The sequence below is a fragment of the Prunus dulcis genome, chromosome 1, assembly GCF_902201215.1.
Source record: "Prunus dulcis chromosome 1, ALMONDv2, whole genome shotgun sequence".
NCBI classification, from domain to species: Eukaryota; Viridiplantae; Streptophyta; class Magnoliopsida; order Rosales; family Rosaceae; genus Prunus; species Prunus dulcis.
In genome coordinates, this window is record NC_047650.1 from 30,741,219 (window position 1) to 30,765,185 (window position 23,967).

Below are 23,967 nucleotides of genomic sequence, written 5' to 3' on the forward strand. Positions count from 1 at the left end.
ATACAATACAAGTTATTCTCCTGAAGCAAAAACCTAAACTGAGTACTATCAACACCATATAAAGCTTGTGTGTCAAACTCATCGTATTTAAGAGCATCTATAATGTGGGGTGTATATGGGGGTGTATGTTAAATATACACTTCTTAACTCCAGAATCGTCTCCAATGGAGAGACGTAAAGGGATGTAAATATACATCACCACCATAGGGATGTAAAATAAAATGTATATTTACATTTATTTTTACATCCTTTGCAGGCGGGACTCACCCGAGAAAAGAGAAGAAAAATGAAGAAAAGTCATCATAAAAGGCTGGGACCCATAGCTACAGTAATTGCTGGAAAAATGTTGTTTGCTCATTTGTGGTTTTCATGCTCCCCCAATGTTTTTGGATGAAATCATATATTCTCTGAATTTAAATATTTTTAAGTCTGTTTGAAAAATTAAAATTAACCTAATACAAAAAAAAAAAAAGATTTTATAAAGTAAACATAAAATACAAATTTAACACAAAAACGAATTAAGACAAACAAAACGATTATACATCTTAGATTTACATATTTTCTTATTGAAGCAAAAAACGTATTTACACCTTTCGAAAGTGTAAAGAGAATGTAAAAGTTGTTTTACACCCCCGAATTTACACCCCCCATTATAGATGCTCTAACTAAGAAAAAAATGTAGAAAATAAGCCGAAGATCTATCTTTTATTTTTTATTGTTATGAACATAAATATAAGATGACATGGTCTTCCTGGTCCCCACTTCACCACGTGCACTGCTCGCACGTGTGGGGGACAGGTGTACTTTCGGCTCTTTGTCGCAACCTTTGAGGCCCGGTTCCTCTTCTTGGCCATTTCAATTGATTACTATTCTTCTTCTTTAAAAAAGATAAATGAAATAATAATAAGGTTTGATTGCGGTTCTTATCCTCCCTTTAACATAATCACTTTTGCTTCCATCAAAAAAGAAAAAACATAATCACTTTTGCTTATGACAATATAACAACCTGAATTGATAGTGAACAGTTTATTTATTCTCGACGTAAGGTTTACTTTCACTTCATGTCTTAAAAATGATTCAGGATATCTTAACCTCACTTTCTCTTTTTTTCTAAGAAAAAAAAAACTCAATTTCTCATTTTTCAGATTAGAGAGACCCACTAATGTAGAGATTTGGAACAATTGCTCTTTCAGTGAAGTTTTTAAGTTCGAATTTTAACATCCATGTAGCGCGTGTGAATTTAATATATTATCACCACTTTTAATAAGAAATGTCCTAAAAATAAATAAATAAAATTAGACAATACATTATGCTCTCCAAATAATTTTTTTTTGGGAGAGCATCCATGGAAATGGGCCCAATAGTTTAAGCGGCAAAAGAAAAAAAAAGAAAAAAGAAAAAAAAAGGTGGTTAAGAAAATAGGCGTTTTAATAGACGAGGAAGGCCTCCTAATCCAAGTAAGAGGTAAAGAGAGCTTTTGTTGTTGTTGCGTGGGAGAGGCCGGGGTGAGGGGAGTGGCCGGACAGCGGTGGCTCAGGTGGTGATGGTTGTAGTGGCAAGGGCGCGCTTGCTGCTGCAACCAACTCTGTTTCCGATCGCCAAATCCACCGCAATTTAATTCAATGCAATTCAAAAGAGAGGCTTTCGTTTCGTTTCTTTTCCTTGGATTTAATCAATATAAAATTCCTAAATCACAATCAGCTTCTTTAGCATTGTGCTTCTTTGGCCTTGCCCATATGGCCATTTAGTATATAGCATATGCTCTCTCTCTCTCTCTCTCTCTCTCGGCGTTTGTTTTTTGTCCGAGACATTGGTGATTTCCTAGAAGCGGCGTTTGTTTTTTGTCCGAGACATTGGTGATTTCCTAGAAGCCTCCAAAAATCCCACACGCATTTGCCCCCACTTTTGGTACGTACCATTTCCCTCTCTCTCTCTCAAGTATTTTGAGTTTTGTTTAAGAGATCAAGGGATTTTTCGTGCTTTTTCGGATCTCGAATGTTTGCACTTTCGGTGTTTTTACCAGCATTCTTCTTGTGATTTGAGGCGAGGATTGTGAAACATTTGCTATTGGCGCTGTCGCCATTGATTTTCATTGGGTTTCTGATGTGCATTGTTTGCATTCCTCACGCTTAGAACATGTCGACTTTAATCGCTAGCATTGCCATCGATCAAATTCCTTATTTTTCCCACTTCTAAACGAGTGATTGTTGTGCTGCAACAGTAAAGTTTCAAACTTGCAGTGCTTCCATTGTGATTTTTGAAGAAGACAACGTTACACTACATATTAAACTCTGAAGCCGATCTTCCAGGTAATTTCTATACTTAGATCTGCCAAACTTACAAACAATTTATCAGCTTCAACATTTGAATTCTGGTGATAATTGTAGTGACATTTTTCAAACCAAATTTTTCCTTGTGGTGTTACTATTAGTCCGGTCAGTGATGTCACTCAAAAAAATATTTCACGAGCTACTGGAGCTCAGAGATGACATGGGGAAAAAATCAAGAAGGGCAGAGAGAAAGCATACACGTCGCCGAGCAAAATCACACATTGCCCCTGAACAGTCATTATCGTCATTGCCATCACCTGAATTGGTTCAACAGAGCCAATGGGCAAACTTGCCCCCCGAGTTGCTTCTTGACATAATTCAACGCTTGGAAGCGAGCGAGACCTCCTGGCCTGCTCGGAGAGATGTCGTTGCCTGTGCTTCGGTTTGCAGGTCATGGAGGGAGATTACAAAAGAGATAGTCAAGACTCCAGAGCAATGTGGCTGGCTTACCTTCCCTATCTCACTGAAGCAGGTATTTTTCTCATAAAACTAGATTCCTTTCAGGTTCTTACATTCTATGACGAACTGACTGAAGATGATTTACTTTCCACATTACTTGCATATATCTACTAGCCGGGTCCAAGAGATGCTCCGATCCAGTGCTTTATTAAGAGGGAAAGAGAAACCTCGACATATCGACTGTATCTTGGTCTAAGCCCTGGTAAAATGTTTGGATGCTTCTCCCCTTAGTTGTGTGTTAGAAATTAGTGTTCAAATTCTTTCTAAATGAATTTGGTTCCTGAACTATGATTTTAATAGTTCAGTTATACTAATTCCACCATGAGGGTATCCTTGAATTTTGTAAACCGGTTACTAATGATCTCTTATGAATCTACAGCTCTGTCTGGGGACATGAGTAAGCTATTGCTGGCAGCGAGAAAGATCAGACGGGCAACTAGTACAGGTTTTGTGATATCTTTGGTTGCAGATGAATTTTCTCGAGCAAGCAATACCTATGTTGGAAAACTAAGGCAAGCTTTACCTAAATGGATCTTTATCATTGCCATGATTCATTCTTTTTCTTCCTTTTTTTTTTGTCTTGGTTGTTACAGCCATGACTCATTCTTTCTTCATTCAATTTATTGGCAAATGCTGAACAGGTCTAATTTTCTGGGGTCCAAGTTTACCATTTATGACAGTCAGCCTCCACAAAACCCAGCAATCCAAACAAATTGTAGGTCACATCGCAGAATCAATTCAAAGCAGGTATCTCCAAGGGTACCTGCCGGCTGTTTTAGTGTTGCTTCTGTATCTTATGAACTCAATATCCTCCGAACAAGGGGCCCAAGGAGAATGCAATGCACCATGCAATCAATCCCCATAACAGCAGTTCAAGAAGGGGGCTTTGCTCCAACTCCAACAGAGTTATCAACTTGCTTAAACCAGAAATGCTCTCCATTGTCCACTTCGCAAGGGAAGAAGCCACTTGCTAACTTGGGCTCTAGTAGTACCACACTGGATTTGGAACATGGCATGAAGGATCCGCTCATTTTGAAAAATAAATCCCCTCGATGGCATGAACAGCTGCAGTGTTGGTGTCTAAACTTTAAGGGTCGTGTTACAGTGGCATCCGTGAAGAATTTCCAGCTGGTGGCTTCTGCAGAGCCTTGCCAAAATGTTTCATTGGCTGAACAAGAGAAAGTAATCCTGCAATTTGGGAAGATCGGTAAAGACATTTTCACTATGGATTATCGCTACCCTCTCTCTGCTTTCCAAGCTTTCGCAATTTGCTTGAGCAGCTTTGACACGAAACCAGCCTGTGAATGATTTACTCTCTATTCAAATCATGTGACTATCATGTTCGTCTTTCCTTAGATTTAACTGTAAATATACTTCGTGAAACAAAGCACTTTAGGTTGTGCCTTTTGGTCCATCAGAAAGTGCCTTCATGAAGTCGCACTAGTTTGTGTAATGGCAGTAACCCATAAAGCATAATGTAAGTTGCCAATTTATTTATATGCATAAAAGCACTTTTTTGCAACTTTCTCCAAGTATGTAAACTTCACTCTCATCTTAAAATATAGATCTTATAAAGGTGATATTACATGGTTAGAGAATCCCGATCTCAGTCTGTTCTCTTTCCCCCACAACTATAGCGACAGCCATGACGTCGAGGCTTTTCAGGGTTATCTGGGTCTGAGTCACTTGGTTCCAAGAAGAGCCCTCTAAGGCATCGCCGTCTAACGGTGAATTTAGCGTTGTGTGTTTCAAGGGGCTCTGATTTACCATTTGACTTGATGGATTCTGCAGGGTTGTGTGTTTCAAGGGGCTCTGATTTACCATTTGACTTGATGGATTCTGCAGGATTTTGAGGAAAAACCGCCTCAACACCGGAGTTCCCTGCTGTGACAAAACTATTGAACACAATAGCGTTATTGATGCTCTGTACATTGCTGTTGATAAATGCACCCGTTTGTTGATCATCATGAATCGTCCCGTCCTCGAAACTTCTATCCTTGTTGTTTACCTCTTCATCAGTAGTGGATTCAAGGCTGTCATCCGGATTGCTCTTATATCTGCGGTGTATGTGAACGGATTCTTCTTCTTTTGCTGGTTCTGAGCTTGAGTGCATTGATGCTCCTCTGTTTTCACCAGTTAGGGTGATGACGCTAACTAGATTTTCAAGCATTTGGTTCCCAGTGGCCTGCTTATGAAGTTTGCGAGCATCTTCTCTGATTTCTTTATGTGGGGGAGCTTGTTCTGCAGTTGACGAAACTATCTTTTGAAAAGACATCCTTGAGGTGCTTCTGTCTTTTGGAGTTCTGATCGGTCTCGAACTGGAGCTGGTGGTGGTAAAAGTCTCTGTTCTATCTGAAGTTTCTTGCTTCTCGTGCTGTTCCTCTGCTTGCGATGCAACTCCAACCGGCCCTTGAGTGTGCTCTCCTGAGCCTGTTACTGCAGCATGAAATTGAATGACTGTTTCTTGCATTGGTTCTCCATAACCTGGATCGTTGGTCTTTTCTTCTTTGGTCAGCACTTGCCCTACTTTCTTCCCCTCTTTTGACTCTGTCTCTGATTCTGGAAGCTGCTTTTTATATCCACCAATGGTATCAGGATCAACCTTCTCAGGTGAAGCAATTGTTTCTGCTTCTGCCAAAGCTGGATGAGTTTGAACGGTGAATTCTCTTGAAGCATTGGAAATAATTTCAGACGTAACGATTTCTGCATTTGGTTGAGGTATTGCTTCCTTTGGTTCTGGTTGAGAGGCAGGTGATGGGGGTTGAGCAGAAAAGGAAGGAAGCCAAGAGCTCTCTGGAACGGTGGGCTGTGGTTGAGTCTGAGGGGATGATACTTGTGATGCTGCTTGGGAGGGTTGAGAAGCTACACGAGATGGTGATGGTGGAGAAGATTCAACCTGAAGTTGAGTTTCAGTTGTTGAACCAGATGGTTTTCGGGACTCATCTGTACGAGATGGAGATGGTGATTGTGGAGGATGCTCAGTTCTTGATGGTGCCTGAGCTTGGGAAGGAGAGGACTTCACAGGGGCAATTCCTGCAGGCCGAAATGGCGGTCGCTCTACAGGGACATTGGTGGTTGTCTGGGCAGGGATTTGGGCTTTGGCCACTGGACGTGGCTCTGGTTCTACTTGAGAACCACGCTGAGAACCACGCTTTCGCAAAGAGAACCTAAAGCGAAACGATTTGCTTTTGTCTGCCATGTATGGTTTGGAAGGAGAGGATTGGCTTTGTTGAAGAAGATGAAGGCAGGGACTGGTATATATTGAAATTGTATCTGATACCTTGGAAACTTTCTGGGACTTGTTTAATTTTGGTTTATGCCTTCTCCAATTTTCTGCTTCTTGAACTTACCTCTCTTACAAATATTTAGTTACGATTTATTGGAAATTTGCAATTTCCCTGGGCAGATTTTCCTCCTCTAGTAGGACTGGAATCTCACTCCACTTTTGGGCAGATCTCCCCAAAAGGGAATGCAAAGTATATATGCTTGCTCTTTTAAAGAGCAAAGTCGCAGTCCACGTGATACTTAAAAAGGGCTGCTGCTCTTTGAATATTTTCCCGGTTTTTATTTCTTTTAATTGAATCGTAATTAGCAAATGTGAGTTAGACCAGTCGACAAAGGCAGTGAGTTCGTCTTCTTAAACTCAAGTTGGAATGAAAAACAAAAAACAAAAAACTATCGGTGCCTTGATAAAATTGAGATGAAGAATTCTTACTATAGGCATTGCTTTCCAAATCACCTGGACAAGTAACCTGAAAATGAAGTAAAATAATTTTAAAAATTAAAACAAAGTTTCCTTCATGCAGCCATTCAAGAAAAGAATACGATGAAAACGCATTTTCAAGGAAGAGATGACGTACATCAACATCTTCTGCTGCTACAGTGAATTCATATACATGAGGCAGCTCCATACCCTTTGCTTCATCATAAGCAAAGCTTCCAATCAATTCTGAGCTAGCTTTCTCATCTGCCCACCAAGGTCTGTATCAATAATTTTCCACAAGTACTTCTTCGAAGTTTTCATGAATTTTTTCTTCTTTTTAAATACAATTTTTCTTTAAACAGGAATTATAATGCAAGGAATTTCCAGGGCCGTTCGATCATGCCAGGAAATACTCAAGGCTGCAATTTTACAGCATGCGCAAGGGAGAGAAATTGCTGGAATTGAAAAGATAGTTTCAAGTTTAAAATGGGTTACCTCTCCACCTGCACAGCAGAAAGGATTAGAGAATGTGACTGTAGCAGATGTTCTGATGACAAAAGATGAACAAACTGGACCTTGGCTCTGGTGCCACACAAACGACATTGTAATTGATGCCGTCAAAAATGTACGACCTCCCTGATAATGTATCTGTAATATGAATTTCATACTAATACTCATTTTAAAGTTAACTAAATATGAGAGTGAATTTGCAGATGGCTAAAAACAATGTCGGGTCATTAGTGGTACTGAAGCCAGGAGAGCAACAATACATTGCAGGGATCATCACAGAAAGAGGTAAAATTATTTACAGAAACTTGGATCAAATTCTCTGATTCTACAATAAAATAAAAGTTAATCTGTCTTCTATTCTATTGATGGTGGCATAAACCAAGCAGACTATTTGAGGAAGATAATTGCACAGGAAAGGTCGCCCAATCACACTAGAGTTGGAGAAATTATGACTAATGAGGTCAGTTTAAGTTTAACTTACAGACTAATTACTCTACTTGGACGCCTTGACCAACCATTTTCATTCTAAATTCAACCAATCTGTTTACCTATTAACAGAACAAATTAATAACAGTGACATCTGACACAAACATTCTTCAAGCAATGCAACTCATGACAGGTGAAGAGGCCAAGGCCGCAATTTCTATTCTGTAAGAACTACCAATGGAAATTAAAGTGAAAATAAATGACAACTTTTTATGTCCCAGAGAATCAAATAAGGCATGTTCCAGTTATAGATGGGAAGATAGTTGGCATGATTTCAATCAAAGATGTAGTTCGAGCAGTAGTGGAGCAGCAAAGTGGGGAATTAAAGCAACTGAACGAGTACATAAAAGGAAAATACTATTAGAACCTATGATCTATCTAAGTTTTTATGTTCATCAAATTATTGTAACACAACATCAATACAAATTTGAAAAATCACTGGCCAGTGGCCAGACTTCAATGCGAAGCCCAAGTTCAATATCAATGAGCCCAATGGTTTTGAAGAACCTGCTAGTAAGTCGCAGTCACTAGACAAAAAACAAAAAGTGCCACAACATGGTCTTCGACAAGAAGTCGGGCCACGGAATAAAAACAGTGAATATAAGTGCACAAATACAATATTCATGATCCCATTTGCCTCCAATTTCGAAAGCAAAATTTCATTATATACTCTATCTGGTATAAAACCATAGATAAGTTGTAGATTCAATTTCAATTCCTTAGGGTCAGACTGATTATGTTCGGCATGCCATAAAGCATATATCATCACCTCTATCAATCACAAGATTGCACAATTCCTATTGGCTGGCAAATGAACCTAGCGTCCACTCCTTATCTTTTCGAACTTTCTATCAACAACGGGATTCTTTCTCCAAGTAGATTCAGCAATCAAAAGACCTCTCGATTTTATTCAAAAATTCCCCTCTTAGAGTGGTCCTCCATGCTCAAAGCTTTTTGGTGGTAGATGATTGGACCTTGTGTGGGGAAGCTGGATTCCAATTCCTGAAAAGTCATTGGTTCTTGTTCGGCTAGTCCTAGTCCTCAGACCAAATACCCTATTTCTATGGCTAAAGACATTAAGATGTCAAAAGTTCGGTCCTCAAAAGTCATGGACTGTGAAAGGAACATCTGCTTTCTATATATTTATAGAGAAATGCTATTCCCACTCTCACTTTGTCATCCTTCATTTTTTTCATGAATTACATGATTTTGAAGTGTAAGATGACAATTCAAGTGTAATTTTTAATCCTTCATCCTTTTTGTGAGTTCTTTAACATGATAATATATTGATTTTGAAGTGTAACATAAAAAATTAGAGAGTGAAAAAGCAACTATCTATTTTTGCACATTTCTTAGAGCTAGGGGGGAGACCCTCCTGTACTAGTCAAACAATTTGGAGAGGTGGGGAGAAAACTAAGAATAGAGATTCCACAAGAATTAAGAAGAATCACAACTTTCGCTGAAGTGGACTTGAGATAATAAAAATTCAAAGTATCAATATTTGGTGGTTTTTTTAGTACAAAGATTTCAAGCACATTTACCTGAATATGTTGTTATCCCTTGGCCGGGCCCCGCCTTAATGCTTGCAGCATCTCAAGCCAAGAATCCGAGCAAGTTGTCTAAATGGAAGAAACCTCATTAGACCCCTGCTGCTGATTAATAATCTGTTGCACAATGTTCATAATGCAAACCAAGTCAAACACAAAATACAAAAGCCCCATAACCAATAGCAGAAAAACATGCATGTCATTAGATTGATTTGTTGCAACTTTTCCAACTCCAACAATGATTAAGGGCCTGTGCCTAACATTGATTAGAGTCCACTATGTTGATGCGGCTAAGAAAAGAAAAAAAAACAAAACTCCCTCATGTTGAAGAGTTTGAACCCCAAAAAGCGCACGCACGTTAAATTTAGATCGGTGGTGATTGGATGTCTACCTCTTTTTGACAAACACAACATTAGGTGCTAAAATCAAAAGAAAGTGAAGTAGGAATAACTAAAATCTCAATTATAACTTACATTAGATTGGTGTTTATGCAAAGAGTTAGGAGAAAGTAGGTAAAGAAGTTGAAGAAGTAATTGAAAATAAGTAATGTCAGAGGAATCACATTTTTCATTGGAATGTGTGACTGTTAAAGTGTATTTGTTACATCAATAATTGTAACTAATTATTAATTAACACATAAAATTGTTAGAAAAAGGCTGAGAAATTTAGAGGAGATGCTGTTTTGGTGTTGGCTAAGAAGAAAAGTACCCTTTTCTATATTTTGTTTTGCTAACACTTAAGGGTAGATTGGATATTTGATATATGAGATGCAGCAATTGTTGAGTATTTGTCTCACATTGAAAAATTAAGGAATTTAGTCTGAGTTTGTAAAGAGTTGAGTTACTCTCCCCACTGCTAATTGGTTTCAGAGTGAAACTTCAACTTCTTTCATGGTATCAAAGCAAGACTTCACGTGTTGAGCTCAACGGCCACACATGCTTCCACGCCGCTCAATATGTGTTGTTCATCTGTAAGCTTAAAAGTTCGCCATAAATACAAAATCGTGTTGAAAATATTTATCCCACATTAAAAAATTAAAAAAATTAACCTGAATTTATAAAGAATTGGGCTACTTTTCCATTTTTCATTTTCAATTAGTTTTGACTTCCTTCAGCAATGAGAGATAAATGTGGACCACACCAGACCGCTTGTTTCTAAGACCCCTACTATTAAATGCGTATAGTAAAGGCAAGAAAACTTGCCAGAGAAAAAAGAGAGTAAAGATTGCACTGATCATTGACATTGACTATTGCAGGAAGTAAACTGCCCCTCCTACACAAAACTGACACAGGATCTAAAGAGCAACACTTGGTTGACCCTGGTGGTGATTCTCAGCTGTCCATCCCGCAAAATAAAATTTTGGAATGTTGCCAAGAAATTGGTTTGAAACAACATTTTCCAAGTTCCAATATTCAATTACGTACAAATCTCACTCTCCTTTATTTTCTATGTTACCTAATAGGAGGCCCCACCTCCAGTGAGGCACTACTGCTTTTTTGAAACTTGTCCTTCGATTCTGACATGTTAAAAGATATGGAAGAGTAAATGTAACAAGCAATTGACAAAGAAAAAAAACTCAACAATATCCTTCGTGCACATGACGGTGATGTTCTTCTTCTTGTTTTCATTCAAATCATATTCGTCATCTTTGTTGTCTACTTCTTATGAGATGAAAGCTAAACTCGTAGCACATTTCTAGATGCCATGCCTACATACCATCTTTCCATGTCTATTTATTACTAGCAAATAAATAATAATATCATTATATTAACTAAGTCCAAGAGAAGACAGAGTATCTTCTTACGTACCTGTTCTGTTGCGGGTTTCAAACGAAAGGTGGAGGTTCAGATTGTAAGCGCATCTACGTTAATGGGTAGACTTAGAATTGGGATCTAATCCCCACCAGGCTGTAAATTCTCAAAAAATTCCAATTTCTGATGATGAGATATTATAATGAGTAGACACAGACCTTGTAAAATATATAAGCTCCTTTCGTTTATTGTCCTTCTTAGCGTTGATCAAGGAGGCGAATCACATCTTGTTTTGTCCCTATAATATTCGCCAACTTGCAGAGCCCCACGAGTCTCTCCTCCTGCTTATAAGGAGCATGGCAACCTCTTGCCCATACCATCATCGCCTTGACTTCAGTCTTCTAACTTGACTCCAAACGCCATACACGTTATCCACTCTCACCATACTTTTTCCTCTTCATCTTCTGACTTAGCTCCTCTGAGAGCGGCTCAGTGACCTTACCAGTTCAAAATTTTGGTTCATATCTTCACCTAAGAGTAGATTGAATAATGGCATCTCTCTCTTCCTCAAGGAACTCCTCCTGGACACCAAAGCAGAACAAATTATTTGAGAAGGCTCTGGCTGTGTATGACAAGGACACACAAGACCGCTGGCATAATGTGGCCAAGGCTGTGGGTGGAAAATCTGTAGAGGAAGTAAAGAGGCACTATGAGATTCTGGTGCAGGATCTCATGCATATAGAATCTGGCCAAGTCCCAATACCCAATTATAAGGGCACTGGAAGCAGCGGCAGCAGAGGAATTGGTGATGAGCAGAGGTAAGAATAATGTTTTCATGTTTAGTAATTATCTTTACTTTCTGAACATTCAAAGTTAATCCATGCTGTCTTTTCTTCCTTCAGTGGTATGTAGGACATCCTAGTTTAGAAAGTGTGTTGGGGGACTCTTCACGGTCACATTGTCATCTACCAAGTTATCAATCAGTAAGGTCCAAGACTTATAAATAAATAAATTAATTAGGAACCCAGAAGAGATGTCCAAGTATGAATCTCTTTTACAAACTTATATGAATATTAGAGACAGGTACAATTGCATGTAGTGATGGAAATGGCAAAAAAGGCAAAAAATGGCAATGCATGAAAAGCTTAAAACCAATGGTATGGTACTGGTAGGAGCTGCTAAAAAGCCAAAGAAGAGCAGAATATTAAGTTAAATTATAGCACTATTAGCTGAAATATCTAAACGGCTGGTAACAAGTCCCACCGTATCCTTTCCATAATATCATTAACCAGCTTTTCCTCTTTTGGGATCGACAGTTCTAAATAAAGACACTGACTTGAGTCTCCTCCCCAATAAATTTTATATGTTTTCTCTAATTCTTTTGTATATCTATCCACTATCCCATACTATATTCAACTTCAATTCCTAAGAAAAAGCCCACATGGAATCTAATCCTTACTTGTTTTGGATCTCATATGCACATGGTCCTATGATTAAAGTAATTGAATATAGTCACCTGGTTCTTCCTAAATGTAGATGAGGATCATTGTGTGACGCCGAACTCTTGTTTTTAATTACTTATCACATTCTTTCATTAATCCCAAGGGCTAGCTCGCAGTCGACAGTGACTGTTGGATCTAGCTAAACCTCTTGGCAGCTTTTGTAGTTCATCATATATTTATAATTTTATATCTCTCACACTCACACACTGCAGCAACCAATGTATTACGTCGGCAGATATTTTTAAAAATAGGGCATCTTCCTTGAAAACGAAGCTCCCACCATAAAGAGGCTAATTATGTCTAAATGGGTGAGATTAGCAAGATAATGGTGTCTTGGGATAATCTAATTGACCAGTTCAAACTTAAAAGATGCTAATTGTTGCAAAAGCAACTACGACTTTCATATTATCTACACGATTTTCTATGCTTACTTGGTAATTGGGAATTTTCTAAATTTCTAATGCTAATTCCTTGTAATCCATTCAGGCTTATGAAAAACCTAAAGATCTGATGCGACGGCCCAGAAGACTTGTAAAAAGACAAAATGGATTGCTCTGTCATTCTGCCTTCCTACCCATACCAAGTTTGGATGTGTTTCTCTGCTCCTACTTCAAATGTCGTCTACTTATTGTAATGATTTTCTGCAAGAAAATATATATATTATGTGTTTTGTTTTGCATGCTATGCTTGATTTCCTGTTTCTAAAAACAACAATCTGACCCCAGAGAGAGAGAGAGAGAGAGAGAGAGAAGTAAAACAACAAATTATTCATTAACACATCCACAGACAATGCATCGGTCAAGCAATTCCTCGATAAGATTCTGTACTCGTGGTAGGAAATTTAAAAAATTCGATTTAACTAATGGATTAAATACGATGAAGCAAATAATAACATAAGATTAGCTGCAATATATCATAATCAAATGCATAATCGGCAATAATATCAAATTGCGAGCTTCGTCCACTGACCTCTAGTCCTTTTGAAGACTGCACCGCATGCTATCAAGAAAGTCCAATTGTTCCAATCGCATGTAAGAACTGGTGACTGAGATAATCTGCGATCTGGAGAGGAAAGCAAAATAATTTTGAAATTTCAGAGAGGAACGGCCAGAACGAGAGCAATTAGGTATGAATCGCCAGCTCTATCCGGTTTCCTTTTAAGAGATGTACGATCAGATTGGTTCAAAGGAAAGGCGGGAAAACAATTCGTTTTGGGTTTGGATATTAAAAAATCTGGCGCTACGATGTCCGAAATTCGAACCATCGATTTAATTGTTGCTTATTAAATACAGCGATCGAGGCCGTCTATTTTGGCTTGAAAATTTGAAACGATGAAATTCAAGAAAAGGGAGTTGAGGGATTCATAAAAGAAAAACTAGAGCATTTCTACTGTCGTCTATTTCACTTTTATTCATGAAAAAGGGAAAAATGGAGATGCGGGGTATCGATCCCCGTACCTCTCGCATGCTAAGCGAGCGCTCTACCATCTGAGCTACATCCCCAGATGCTGAATGGTGTGAAAACAAAGTTTTAAAAATACAAAAGCAAAAAAAGTTAATGGGCCTTCCTTACGACATTATTTTGGGCTGGGTCGACCAGGACCACCAATGCTGTTTAACGTAACCCGGAGTAAAAAATACGTGATGCCATACCAAGTCTATCGCGTTGTTATGTTGGAAAACTAAACCCTCACTTCTAAAATGGGAGCTTTTCCGTTTGGTGCCAGTCTAAATTTAGCATTTCTGATCGCTTTATCCGTAAACATTGACTGAAGATAAGCCTCAGGATCCGTCACCTTGGAGGAGCCTATAAAAAAGCACCATTTCTACCCTAATCTTCAGAAAACTTTTTGTTTGGAGGAACTAGAAAAAAACCAAAAACAAAAATTCAAAAAACAGAAAACAAAAAGAAAACAGAAAAACATGGGAAAGAAGACCGCGTTTGTGTTGATTTTTGCATTGGTGGTGCTTCTGTCAATCCATACGGTGTTGGGTGATGACAACTTCGTGGGAAATGCCAAGGATCGTATCACCGATGCTGCTTCAGCGGCAAAGGGCGCAGCAGAAGGCTTATCAGAATCTACTTCAGATGCCTTCAAGGAAGCTAGGGAGACCACATCAACATGGACTGATTGGTTTAACGGCAAACTCAAGTAAGTTTCTCGCGTCTTTTTTTATTTTTTATTTATTTATACAAAGCATTTATAGTTATAATTGTCTCTATTTACTGGCTACTAATTGCGGGTGCTTGTCGTTTTAGGGATATGGGCATCAAGGATGATGATTCAGACGACACAGATCACGCAAAGGCACCCGAATCAGAATAATCAACAAATATTGTTCGACCTGTGATTACTACTTCTTTTTTTCTTTTTCTTTTTTTAATTTGGACCAATATAAACCTCGTTTAACGTTGTTTGACACGGGGTGAAATGTTAAATTTAAATGGGCCTCACATGAGATGGGTTGAGGCTAGAGAAAGTAGATTCCATGTATTATTCTTCTCTGTAAAATAAAGATTGAATCATTTTGAAATTAAAGAATGCATATATGCAATTCACGAATCACGAGGTTCTAAAAATTTGTTGTCCAATAATTCAAGTTTTTTCTCTCCACAATTCGTATTAATGCATCGAAAATTAAATTCTAGACAATGACAATTGCTGAATCCCCGAAAAACTTGGCGCGAAGGGCCCAAAGATTAACGCTGCCACAAAATTTTGCCTTTTTGGGCTCAGGCCCACCAGCTCTCTGTGGGCCATGGATTTGGTAGCAACGAGACTACCTTCTTCTTTGTCAAACTCAACGCTTTTGATCACACCGTTAAAGGTAACCAAACAAGCGTTAGTCGTCGTGTTGAGATTGAGAGAGACACCGAGTGCATTGCCCAACTCTCCTCGTCCGTCCGAAAACATCATGACCCTATCACCAACGGCCAGATTCTCACCCCACGCCCTCATCACAAACACGTCGCTGGCCGCGACGCAGGCGATCAAGTCCGAGCTCTTACCTCTCGCCGATTCAACCCGTTTCACGAACCGAGTGCAACGCGGAGAGAACGGCGCCGAAACACCCACCAAAACGACTCTCTTGCCTTTGCAGAGGGTTGAGAGGGAGATGAGCTTGGCCCCGTCGTTTGGGTCGAGGTAAGAGAGGGTTATGTTTGGGAGCTTATCGCCTATGCAAACTGAGAAGGGTTTGCTTCGTTTTGGGGTGATCATCAGGGGGCGGGGATGGACGGTGGAGATGGAGCCATTCGGGGGTGGGCCCGGTGGGCCATAGAGGTTGAGAAGGGAGGATCTTTGGGACCTAGGGAGGGTTTTGTGTAGGTTCCAAGAGGTTGAGATGGATTTGTGGGATAGTGAAAGAGAGAGCTTTGTTTGGTGAGGATTTGAAGAAGAAGACGATGAACTTGGAGAGGATGTTTTTGGTACTGTTGCAAATGTAGCTGCAATGTTGTTAACAGAGGCAGCCATGAAAAGAGACACAAAGATTGAGCGGCTGCGATGGTAGTGGTGGATAGATGATGGGTTCACAAGGCGAAAATGGGATTTGTTGGGTTTAACTTAAGGATGGTTTGGTTGAAAAAGGAAAAATCTAGAAAATGACATTACCTTTTTTCCTTTTCTTGGTTTTCCCATCCATTTCCACATTTTCCTTGGGCAGCAATCAAATGATATTTAAAAACTAAAAAAAAAAAAAAAAAAAACAGCAATCAGATAATGGGGATTCGATTCGAGCTTAGGTGTGAAGGGACACAGATTCAGTCTCTTTTTAACCAACTAGTTTAATCCACTTAAATTAGTTATTTAAGTATGATGCTACAAAAGAAAAATATTAAAGGATAACTCGTTGGAAGTATTTTGTGGCCAGAATTAAACCGAATTTCAAGTGGAATTAATCCCACCATTCAATTGTTTGAACACCTGAAGGTATTTACCAGGAAAAAATTAACGGATGTTTTGTTTTGTTTTTTTCCCTCATTTGGTCTTGTTTCAGTGTTTATGTGTAGAGGGCAAAGCTGGAAATGTAACAAATATTATGCAGAGGAGGAGGAAATAGCCCAACAAAGAAAAGAAGGCCGGGCCTGATTAGGTCATGTATCTCTAAACTCATATTGGACCTGTAAAATTCAATAAAAGGACCAATAAAACCATGTCTAAAGTCAACACGCCAAGTATTACAAAAAACGCAGAAGACTGGGCCCTACCAAGCTTCTGGCAATGCATACTCATAATCACCATTTCAAGGTTTCAATACAAATCCATGGCATGGGAAAACTAGCACAGGACATTCCTGTTAAAGAAGAAAATAAAGCTGAATATTCAAAACAATAACTGAAGGTGTCTCTTCTTCACTGAATAATAATAATAATAATCATGCAAATATCTGATCTGATCTAGCTAAGCTAGGCCTCTTCATTTCATTTATACAAAATCTCACTTACTCTTCATCCCCTACGAATTAGGTGCCAATCAAACCATTAATTTATCATCAAATCATCCATGGATCTGTATCTTCAGCTGTTGTCCCTCCCTCCCTCCCCTCCTCCTTCTTCTTCAGCTTCAACATTCTCAAAAGACAGACTTGTTGTTGTGGGGGTGGTCAGAATATCACTCTGCTTCTTGGCACTGTTCTTGTTGTTATGCATCCAAACCCTCAGCACCTGCCTCTTCACGCCCACCTCCGAGCAAAACCTCTCCACCTCCTCCTCATCTTGCTTCTGAATCCTCCACCCCACCTTCTCTGCAAACTCCATCATCCTCTCCTTCTGCTCCTGCGTGAACTTTGTACGAAACCGCTTCTTCGACATCGCAAACGGCGGCATTGGCAATCCCCCCTCCGCATTGTTCGACTGGAACACGTTCAGATCCTCGCTCGAAGACTCCGTCCCTCCTCCACCGCTCCCGAACGCCACATTCATCGGCTGGATAATCGGAGCCATTGAGAATTTCGGATGGTGGTGGTGGTGATGGTGGAGAGCCGACGAAGGAGACGGCAGAGGCGGGGGTAGTTGGAGAGGGCTCAGCATTATGCTTGAGCGTCTGGACCCGGGGCTGAACGCTGTCGTTTCCCCGTCCACCTCTTTTCGGTGGAAGTTGCGGTGGCAATCACATGCGGCGCATTTCAGAGCTTCCAGCGTTCCTTCCTCACCGCTTGGCATGAACTCGCCGCACCCATCAAACACATTGCCGCCTATGTTGGCCGCGTGGTTCTTGAGGCACTCTCTGTAGCGGATGATCTTTGAAGTCGACTTGGGCCCACCACTGGCGAGTACAGTTGACGGAACTGGGGTTCCGGCTAGGGCTCGATCTGGATCTGGGTCTCGGATGAGGGGTTGCAAAGGTGGGTGTGGGTGTTGAATGTGGTGGTCTAGGGTTTGATGGGGGCTGGTAGCGTAAGTGTTGTTGCCATTGTGAATCCCAACCCTTCTCTTTTGATGATCTGCTGCTGCTGCTGCTGCTGCTGCTGCTGCGGGTGATGATTCCTTGGTACTTAAATGATGAGCAGAAGAAGCGTAGCTCAAAGAGCCTGACGTCCTCATTTCGTTATCTTGGGGTTGTGCTCTAAAATCCATAACTGATGCCTACAAAAATGTTATTTAATATGGAAAGCTGGCAAAAAGCATCTCATTGATCTCAACCCAGTCTTGTACTTTGTTGGGGTTCTGAGGCTTCTCTCTAGCTAAGCTCTTCTCTAATCAATTTCCCCCAAAAAAAAAAGGAAAGAAAATGTTTAAATAATATAGATGACAAAAGAAGGTAGAGCTAAACTTTTAATATCGTATTCCTAGTATTGTCCCCAACCAGTTTCAGATATCTGATTCGAGCATATACATATATTAGGGTGCTAATCCCACCAAAACCCCATGTCGTAATCTTCAACAGTTGCTGTTAAAAACCCAAGCTATGTGAGAGAGAGAGAGAGAGAGAGAGAGAGAGAGAGAGACGAAATTGCATACGAGTCCCAAAATACAAAACAAAGGAGAGATTAAAACTAGAATGAAACCAATTAACTCACAGTTGTAAGAAAGAGACACACAGAGAGAGACTTAAGTAGCTGAAAGAGCACCTTAAACATCACTGCCTGAACGTCTCTAATGGCCTCCAGACAGGTAAAATCAAAAGCATAATAAGCACAGAGAGAGAGAGAGAGAGAGAGGGGTTGGGTTGGGTCCTTTGGGATATTGGTGCTTTCTGTGCTTCTGTGCTTCCAACAAGAGACAGGTTGGTTGCTTGTGGTGAGGCCAGCGGGAAGGATAAGAGTCCAACCAACCAAGTAAGTAGTGCAAAGAGAGAGAGAGAGAGAGAGAGAGAGAGAGAGAGAGAGAGAGAGGTTAAGGAGGAGGGGGTTCGTAGTACACTACACTGCACACACACACACTATAACTCTCTCTCTCTCTCTCTCTCTGCTTTTCTATGCAATTGCAAGTTTGCAGATTACAAAACAACCGACAACGTCATGTTCAGACCTCTCCCACGCCCTGCCAAGTGGGTCCCATCCCCCTTACCCTTCATTATTGCCCCTTTCCATTTCTTATCTCAACACCCTTCTCCCCATAAACCACCCAACACATAAACACATACCCCATTTTCAGTACTGCTACTCCTCTGATGCGACGTAGCTAGCTAGCTATAGCGCTTTTGCTTCCTTAATCCTACGCATATACCAACAAACTAAACTTACGTACCCCTAATCTCTCACGCAATTTAATTAATTAATTAATTAAGGATAATTTAAGTTTACTATTCTTAATTCGAATCCATGCAAAAATGACTAAACAAAGATGGGTAAAAGTGAAAAGTTGATGGTCCACAGTAGTGGCCTTGTCGTGTTGCTTCTTTCTTCTTTTTTTTTTTTACTTTTTATTTCTTCTGTCTGTGTCTCTCATCTCCTCTAATTCATTGATTTAATTTCATATATATGATGCTGCTGTGCTGATGCTGCTGCTGCATCAGAGGGAAAAGAAACGAAAGGAAAGGAAAGGGCTAACGTGCGGTTTCTGCACACCCTCTGAGACAAATCACGCTTGCTTGCTTGCTTGCCCCAACCAAATCAAAGAGTCTTTGCTTGCTTGGTACCTTTCTGTGTCATGCAATCGATGGCCTCTCTTTCTCTCTCTTGCCTTGACTCTAAACGCTCTTCTTCTTCATCACTTTGTTTCTACAGTCAGTCTACAGCTTCTTTCCACCAATTATATTCCACCTTCGACCAATTTCTGCTTATTTTCATTTCATTTTTACCCAAACATACATAAATAAAGGAGGGTAATTAATAATAAAAACGGTCACTTTCTCTTCAATAAAATTGTATGCACCTCCTCCGGAATAAATGAATAATTTCGTATACCCAATAACATTCTAGCACATGGCATTTTAAATTTTCAGAACTATATTAATTCAATCCCCCCAAAAATAATGTGCTATATGTGTGTGTCACATTTATTTCCGAAATTCAACATTCTTGAAACATTTACGTGACTATCTTAATTCTAAGTTTTTTTTTTTTTTTGGTCTCACTCTTTTATCAGTGGGTTAGCTCCAGGTGTCCAGAACCACAATGTTCTTTTTTTTTTAAAAAGAGAAGAGAAGCTTATCCAATTATGCTAGGCATGTCAGAATTGTGATTATTTAAATACACACAAAAAAAAAAAAAAAAAAAAAAAAAAAAAAGGACATGAAAAAAAAACCCTAATAATAGCGTACATGAGAGTCCGTGAATGTATAACTCCATCAATTTATTTGGTGGTTCCGGTTGTGAGAATATATGTAGGTTACGTTACAGGTCAGGTACGTCTTCAAGTTCAAATGGGAGTTGCGCAATACGAGCGCACAAACGACAACGTTTTGAGGCCTCGTAGTTTTGACAGTGAATGGGTAGGGTAGGGGTCCTACAACTGTGGCCCGCGATATTTGAAAATGGTAGAGCCCAACTCAACTCAACTCATCTAGGTAAACAAAAGCTGCAATGCATCATCTAGGTTTTTCAACGGTTATCTGGGGTCAACGGCCCACTCCTTCAACCTGGGAGATGCGACATCAACTAAGCCCAATGAATTCTCGTTCATTTTTGCACCAAACAACAATTGTTGTAATTATATTTATATATATACACTACTTTGAACTTATTCACATACAACTGTTGTAATTATATATATACAGTCCCGATCTCTTGGACCACAGGAGTCCAAGAGATTGTGGTCACCTACCGTTGGATATTAATCCAATGGTTCAAAATGATATATATAAATGCAATATGACATAAATGATTATTACCCGATTCAAGTCAACCGTTGAATTTACATCCAACGGTGAGTGACCATAAATCTCTTGGACTACAGGGGTCCAAGAGATCAGGACTGTATATATATATATATACTACTTTGAACTTATTCAAACTCATCATCAACCTCTTACTTGCTTCATCAAACTTTGAATCTCTTCAAACGTTTAGTTTAAATGAAAAGCTAGCTGGTTCATCAAACTTTGACATTCGGATATAAATGGCTTTCACTTTCTCACAAAAAAGAGAGCAATGAGGGACGAAGTGGACCGTTTGATGAGAATGAGAGAAAGATGTCCTCTCTCTCCTCACCCACCACCGCTTTTGTCTTCCCTCCTCTTCCTCCCCGGTAATCACCTTTCCCCTCATTTCCACCAATTATTGTCCCAAAACTTGAAAAAGAGTCGCCATAATCACCAAACCTCATCTCCATCAAAACGCTCATTTTGCCTCCAATGAGCTTGTCTTTAGCTGCCCATCTTTGTATTTTACCTGAAGTAGTTTTAGGCATACTCCCACTTCTAACCAGAACCACTATCCCAACTTCAACTCTCTCCTCCTCAGCCACACCTTTTCTCACTCCTTCACATATCTTCCTCAAAACCCCAATCTCGTTCTCACTCCACTGCATCTCCACAACCACCACAACTGTGTTTGAAATCTCAAACGCAGCCGAACACCCCGCTCTCAGAAACCCCGGACTGCTATTATAAGCAGCTGTTTCTATATAATGTGGATGGATTTCTTCATGGTTTTTTATCACGTCCGCACATCGACCCATCACAAAAAGATACCTTTCGTCTCCTTTCACAACACCCCTATCACCTGTTCGTAAAAAGCACCGACTGACCTTGTTCTTAAGCCTTCCGTAATACACCTCACGAGTCATTGTAGGGTGGCCTAAGTAACCAGAGGCATTGCTGGGAGACGAAACCCAAATCTCTCCTTCAATCCCATCCTCAACTGCTTCATGCGTCTCTTCGTTCACGACAATGATATCCATGTCCACCAGTTCGTCGTCGTTTTGGCCGAGCCTTGCACTTGGCAAGAGCTTGTTGTATGATGGCATGTTGGGAACGTCATTGCCGCATGGTCTCCAAACTGTTGAAACAAACGTGCAGTTCTCTGCCAAGCCATAAGAAGGAGAAATGGACGATGGGTTCAACCCAAAAGTCCTAAACACATTTACAAATTGCTCAACCGCGTCCCTGTAAATCGGCTCGTTTATAATAATGAGATTCTGTAAACTCCATAGATGTATAGGCGAGGTGCCTTTGTCAATCCCACCTCGCTTGACAACTAGCGGCAGCGCGAACGATGGAACAGGAGTGCAAGTAGCTCTGGACTGTGTTATTAGCTCGAGCCACAGCCTTGGCCTATTAACAAACGCAGCTGGTGATGTCAAGATGCTTGTTGCACCAGACACAATTGTTAACAGCAGAAACATGAGGCCACAATCATGGTACTGAGGCAACCACGAAACAATCACGCTATTCGGGTGAAGATCGTAGGCCTTCCTGGCTGTCCTAACATTGTGAGCAGCTGAACCTGCTGTGACAAGCACTGGCTTTGGGATTCCAGTTGCTCCTGAAGTGTACTGAACCAGATACACATCCTCTGCTCTGCAGCCTTTGTATGGTGAAAATTTAGGACCCAATTGGGAATGTTGTAACTTTCTATCTTTAGCTTTGATGTCAACAGTGGAAATCCAGTGGAGACTTTGCAACAGATGAACAAGCTTTTTGTTGGAGGATGAGGAGGATATGTAGTGGTTAATGCTTGTGATGTAAGTGGGGTGAGCTATGGCAGCTTTAGGCTTCGTTTGGGAGAGGGCCCTTATAAGGTGGTGGAAGTTTTGATTAGTGAAAGAAGGGTCAGGTGGGGAAATGGGCACGCTCAAAAGGCCAGCCCTTTGGCACCCAAAAATGGTCTCGACTAGTTCGAGCCCCGGTGAGCAGAGGATGACGACAGTGTCACCTCTTTGAAGTGGGACGAGCAATTGAGAAGCAATGCACTGCACCGAGTCATTGAGCTGAGCATACGTGAGAGTTGACTTAGCATCAATGGCGGCGCCGTCTTCGACCCAAACGAAGGCTGGCTTGGACCGGAAGGCAGGGAGATTAGCCCAAACTTGTAGGTAGAGGTCCACCACAGGCTGGTCGGGATAGGAAGGATCATAGTTCTCGTAGTTCATCATGGTAGTAGTGTGTTTCCGGTTCTGGGTTTGTGTTTGTTTTACCAAGTTTCTGCATTTTTTATAGTTGACAAAGTTGGTATAATGATTTAGAGATAAGGCACTTTGATGCTGGCCGTGGTGCATAAAACGACGAAATTAAATCGAGAATAAGAGATATTCGTTAGGATATCCCACATTTTGGAGCTACAACTGTAATAAGAAAAGGGTCGCAGATCCCATAGTTGATGTGGAAGTTAATGTTTTGTAGTTCATGGTGCTGTCTGTGAACTGTGGTTTCTGAATTAATTAACTCTACTTCAAGCATATAATCTGCCGCCCTAAATGAATATCCCATCGGAGGAGGAATATACGTTTGGATTAACGTTTTGATGCCTGGCTTGATCCATGATATAATAAATTCCTAAAAGAATTAGAATGGACGACATAAAGAATTAGAAAGAAGAAGAAAAAAAACCATGCATGCATGAGAGTGACAGATATTTTGTTTCCCTATTATATATGTTGCGGCTACAAGACACTGCTGGTTGGTTGCCGATGATTGCAAAGATTCTGGCTTTATCCATTGAAGACGAGGAAATCATTTATTGTTGACAAATAAAATTGGAAAAGCTAGATTTGTCATTTGTTGTGAATCTGATGATTATAGCAGGCTGATACTTGGAACTATTATTGAATGAAATTTGGCAAATATGCCTCAATATGATACATGTGTATTTTTATTTTTAGTAACAATACATACGTATTTTTCCGTTGCAGTAATACTCTCGAGTCTCGACCGCGGCCTCTTCTTGCTCCAATGTATCTCAGATTCTAAAATCCAACGTAAATGCAGAAAGTACTTCCACGTTATCTGCAGATCAAAAACCCCTCGAGGATCTTCACATTCGATAAAAGAAAAAGAACAAGTAGTGAGAAGGTAATGGACATTTTTTTTAAAATTTTTTTTTAAAAAAAAAAGAAAAAAAGAAGGGATTATGGGAGATGTTGAGTAGAAATTATAAAAAAAAATCGCAGTGTAAGCCCAGCAACCCTTACAACAAGAACCTTTTTCTGAAAAGGGTGGCCCAAGTAAACTTCCTATATCATGTCCGTGATTTAACAAAATGATGAGCTTGGGCTTCATCACCATTTAATCTTGGCTGATTTTGTGACTATGTCCCTGCTGCTGAGTGCTGACAGTTGAGCACAGTGGCAGTTTAA

At 40.1% G+C, this 23,967-nt stretch overlaps 7 protein-coding genes and 1 non-coding gene across 14 annotated transcripts; 3 read left to right on the top strand and 5 right to left on the bottom strand.

Annotated features, from left to right (window-relative positions):
• Positions 1-1,828: 1,828 nt before the first annotated feature.
• LOC117622268 (tubby-like F-box protein 5) lies at positions 1,829-4,316 on the top strand. 2 transcript variants are annotated; one of them, XM_034352878.1, is made up of 6 exons: positions 1,829-1,908; positions 2,222-2,309; positions 2,432-2,802; positions 2,904-2,991; positions 3,169-3,301; positions 3,431-4,316. In XM_034352878.1, the coding sequence occupies exons 3-6, from the start codon at positions 2,443-2,445 to the stop codon at positions 4,095-4,097; spliced, it is 1,248 nt and encodes a 415-aa protein (XP_034208769.1). In that variant the 5' UTR covers positions 1,829-1,908; positions 2,222-2,309; positions 2,432-2,442; the 3' UTR covers positions 4,098-4,316. The 2 variants fall into 2 exon arrangements, with proteins under 2 accessions (XP_034208769.1, XP_034208778.1); XM_034352887.1 differs by lacking the exon at positions 1,829-1,908 and having other exon boundaries at positions 1,927-2,309.
• Positions 4,263-11,042, bottom strand: LOC117622257 (microtubule-associated protein RP/EB family member 1). The gene is made up of 4 exons (XM_034352868.1): positions 10,844-11,042; positions 9,030-9,152; positions 6,650-6,756; positions 4,263-6,541 (listed from the first exon to the last, which is right to left on the bottom strand). Exon 4 carries the CDS (start codon positions 5,986-5,988, stop codon positions 4,396-4,398), a length of 1,593 nt encoding a protein of 530 aa, XP_034208759.1. The 5' UTR covers positions 5,989-6,541; positions 6,650-6,756; positions 9,030-9,152; positions 10,844-11,042; the 3' UTR covers positions 4,263-4,395.
• LOC117622328 (CBS domain-containing protein CBSX3, mitochondrial) lies at positions 6,683-8,099 on the top strand. Its single transcript, XM_034352980.1, has 6 exons — positions 6,683-6,768; positions 6,855-7,117; positions 7,206-7,287; positions 7,389-7,462; positions 7,561-7,621; positions 7,710-8,099. The coding sequence occupies exons 2-6, from the start codon at positions 6,863-6,865 to the stop codon at positions 7,850-7,852; spliced, it is 615 nt and encodes a 204-aa protein (XP_034208871.1). The 5' UTR covers positions 6,683-6,768; positions 6,855-6,862; the 3' UTR covers positions 7,853-8,099.
• A 264-nt stretch (positions 11,043-11,306) lies between the features above and the next one.
• On the top strand, positions 11,307-12,898 carry LOC117622367 (protein RADIALIS-like 6). Its single transcript, XM_034353023.1, has 2 exons — positions 11,307-11,604; positions 12,775-12,898. Exons 1-2 carry the CDS (start codon positions 11,336-11,338, stop codon positions 12,797-12,799), a joined length of 294 nt encoding a protein of 97 aa, XP_034208914.1. The 5' UTR covers positions 11,307-11,335; the 3' UTR covers positions 12,800-12,898.
• Positions 12,899-13,717: 819 nt separating this feature from the next.
• On the bottom strand, positions 13,718-13,790 carry TRNAA-AGC. Its single transcript has one exon. It is a non-coding gene; the product is annotated as a tRNA-Ala (tRNA).
• A 1,136-nt stretch (positions 13,791-14,926) lies between these two features.
• LOC117622320 (peroxiredoxin-2E-1, chloroplastic-like) lies at positions 14,927-15,820 on the bottom strand. Its single transcript, XM_034352969.1, has one exon. The coding sequence runs from the start codon at positions 15,761-15,763 to the stop codon at positions 14,927-14,929; it is 837 nt and encodes a 278-aa protein (XP_034208860.1). The 5' UTR covers positions 15,764-15,820.
• Positions 15,821-16,447: 627 nt separating this feature from the next.
• Positions 16,448-18,596, bottom strand: LOC117622278 (zinc-finger homeodomain protein 5). Of its 6 annotated transcripts, none has more exons than XM_034352909.1 (2): positions 18,360-18,596; positions 16,448-17,874 (listed from the first exon to the last, which is right to left on the bottom strand). In XM_034352909.1, exons 1-2 carry the CDS (start codon positions 18,366-18,368, stop codon positions 16,807-16,809), a joined length of 1,077 nt encoding a protein of 358 aa, XP_034208800.1. In that variant the 5' UTR covers positions 18,369-18,596; the 3' UTR covers positions 16,448-16,806. The 6 variants fall into 6 exon arrangements, with proteins under 6 accessions (XP_034208800.1, XP_034208826.1, XP_034208809.1 ...); XM_034352935.1 differs by having other exon boundaries at positions 16,448-17,984; XM_034352918.1 differs by having other exon boundaries at positions 16,448-18,178.
• Positions 18,597-20,805: 2,209 nt separating this feature from the next.
• Positions 20,806-22,767, bottom strand: LOC117618029 (long-chain-fatty-acid--AMP ligase FadD26-like). The gene has a single exon (XM_034347660.1). It carries the CDS (start codon positions 22,765-22,767, stop codon positions 20,806-20,808), a length of 1,962 nt encoding a protein of 653 aa, XP_034203551.1.
• Between the last annotated feature and the right edge of the window lie 1,200 nt (positions 22,768-23,967).

What these genes read in the sequence shown, in the direction of transcription:
- LOC117622268 (XM_034352878.1), top strand. Translation starts at nt 2,443, where the DNA reads ATGTCACTCAAAAAAATATTTCACGAGCTACTGGAGCTCAGAGATGAC. An exon ending in TCCCTATCTCACTGAAGCAG is followed by an intron (nt 2,803 to 2,903) that starts GTATTTTTCTCA and finishes TATATCTACTAG; the next exon opens with CCGGGTCCAAGAGATGCTCC. An exon ending in GTATCTTGGTCTAAGCCCTG is followed by an intron (nt 2,992 to 3,168) that starts GTAAAATGTTTG and finishes ATGAATCTACAG; the next exon opens with CTCTGTCTGGGGACATGAGT.
- LOC117622257 (XM_034352868.1), bottom strand. Translation starts at nt 5,988, where the DNA reads ATGGCAGACAAAAGCAAATCGTTTCGCTTTAGGTTCTCTTTGCGAAAG.
- LOC117622328 (XM_034352980.1), top strand. Translation starts at nt 6,863, where the DNA reads ATGCAAGGAATTTCCAGGGCCGTTCGATCATGCCAGGAAATACTCAAG. An exon ending in GAGAAATTATGACTAATGAG is followed by an intron (nt 7,463 to 7,560) that starts GTCAGTTTAAGT and finishes ACCTATTAACAG; the next exon opens with AACAAATTAATAACAGTGAC. An exon ending in AGCAATGCAACTCATGACAG is followed by an intron (nt 7,622 to 7,709) that starts GTGAAGAGGCCA and finishes TTTATGTCCCAG; the next exon opens with AGAATCAAATAAGGCATGTT.
- LOC117622367 (XM_034353023.1), top strand. Translation starts at nt 11,336, where the DNA reads ATGGCATCTCTCTCTTCCTCAAGGAACTCCTCCTGGACACCAAAGCAG. An exon ending in GGAATTGGTGATGAGCAGAG is followed by an intron (nt 11,605 to 12,774) that starts GTAAGAATAATG and finishes TAATCCATTCAG; the next exon opens with GCTTATGAAAAACCTAAAGA.
- LOC117622320 (XM_034352969.1), bottom strand. Translation starts at nt 15,763, where the DNA reads ATGGCTGCCTCTGTTAACAACATTGCAGCTACATTTGCAACAGTACCA.
- LOC117622278 (XM_034352900.1), bottom strand. Translation starts at nt 18,368, where the DNA reads ATGTTTAAGGTGCTCTTTCAGCTACTTAAGTCTCTCTCTGTGTGTCTC. An exon ending in TGTGTCTCTTTCTTACAACT is followed by an intron (nt 17,875 to 18,308) that starts GTGAGTTAATTG and finishes ACATTTTTGTAG; the next exon opens with GCATCAGTTATGGATTTTAG.
- LOC117618029 (XM_034347660.1), bottom strand. Translation starts at nt 22,767, where the DNA reads ATGATGAACTACGAGAACTATGATCCTTCCTATCCCGACCAGCCTGTG.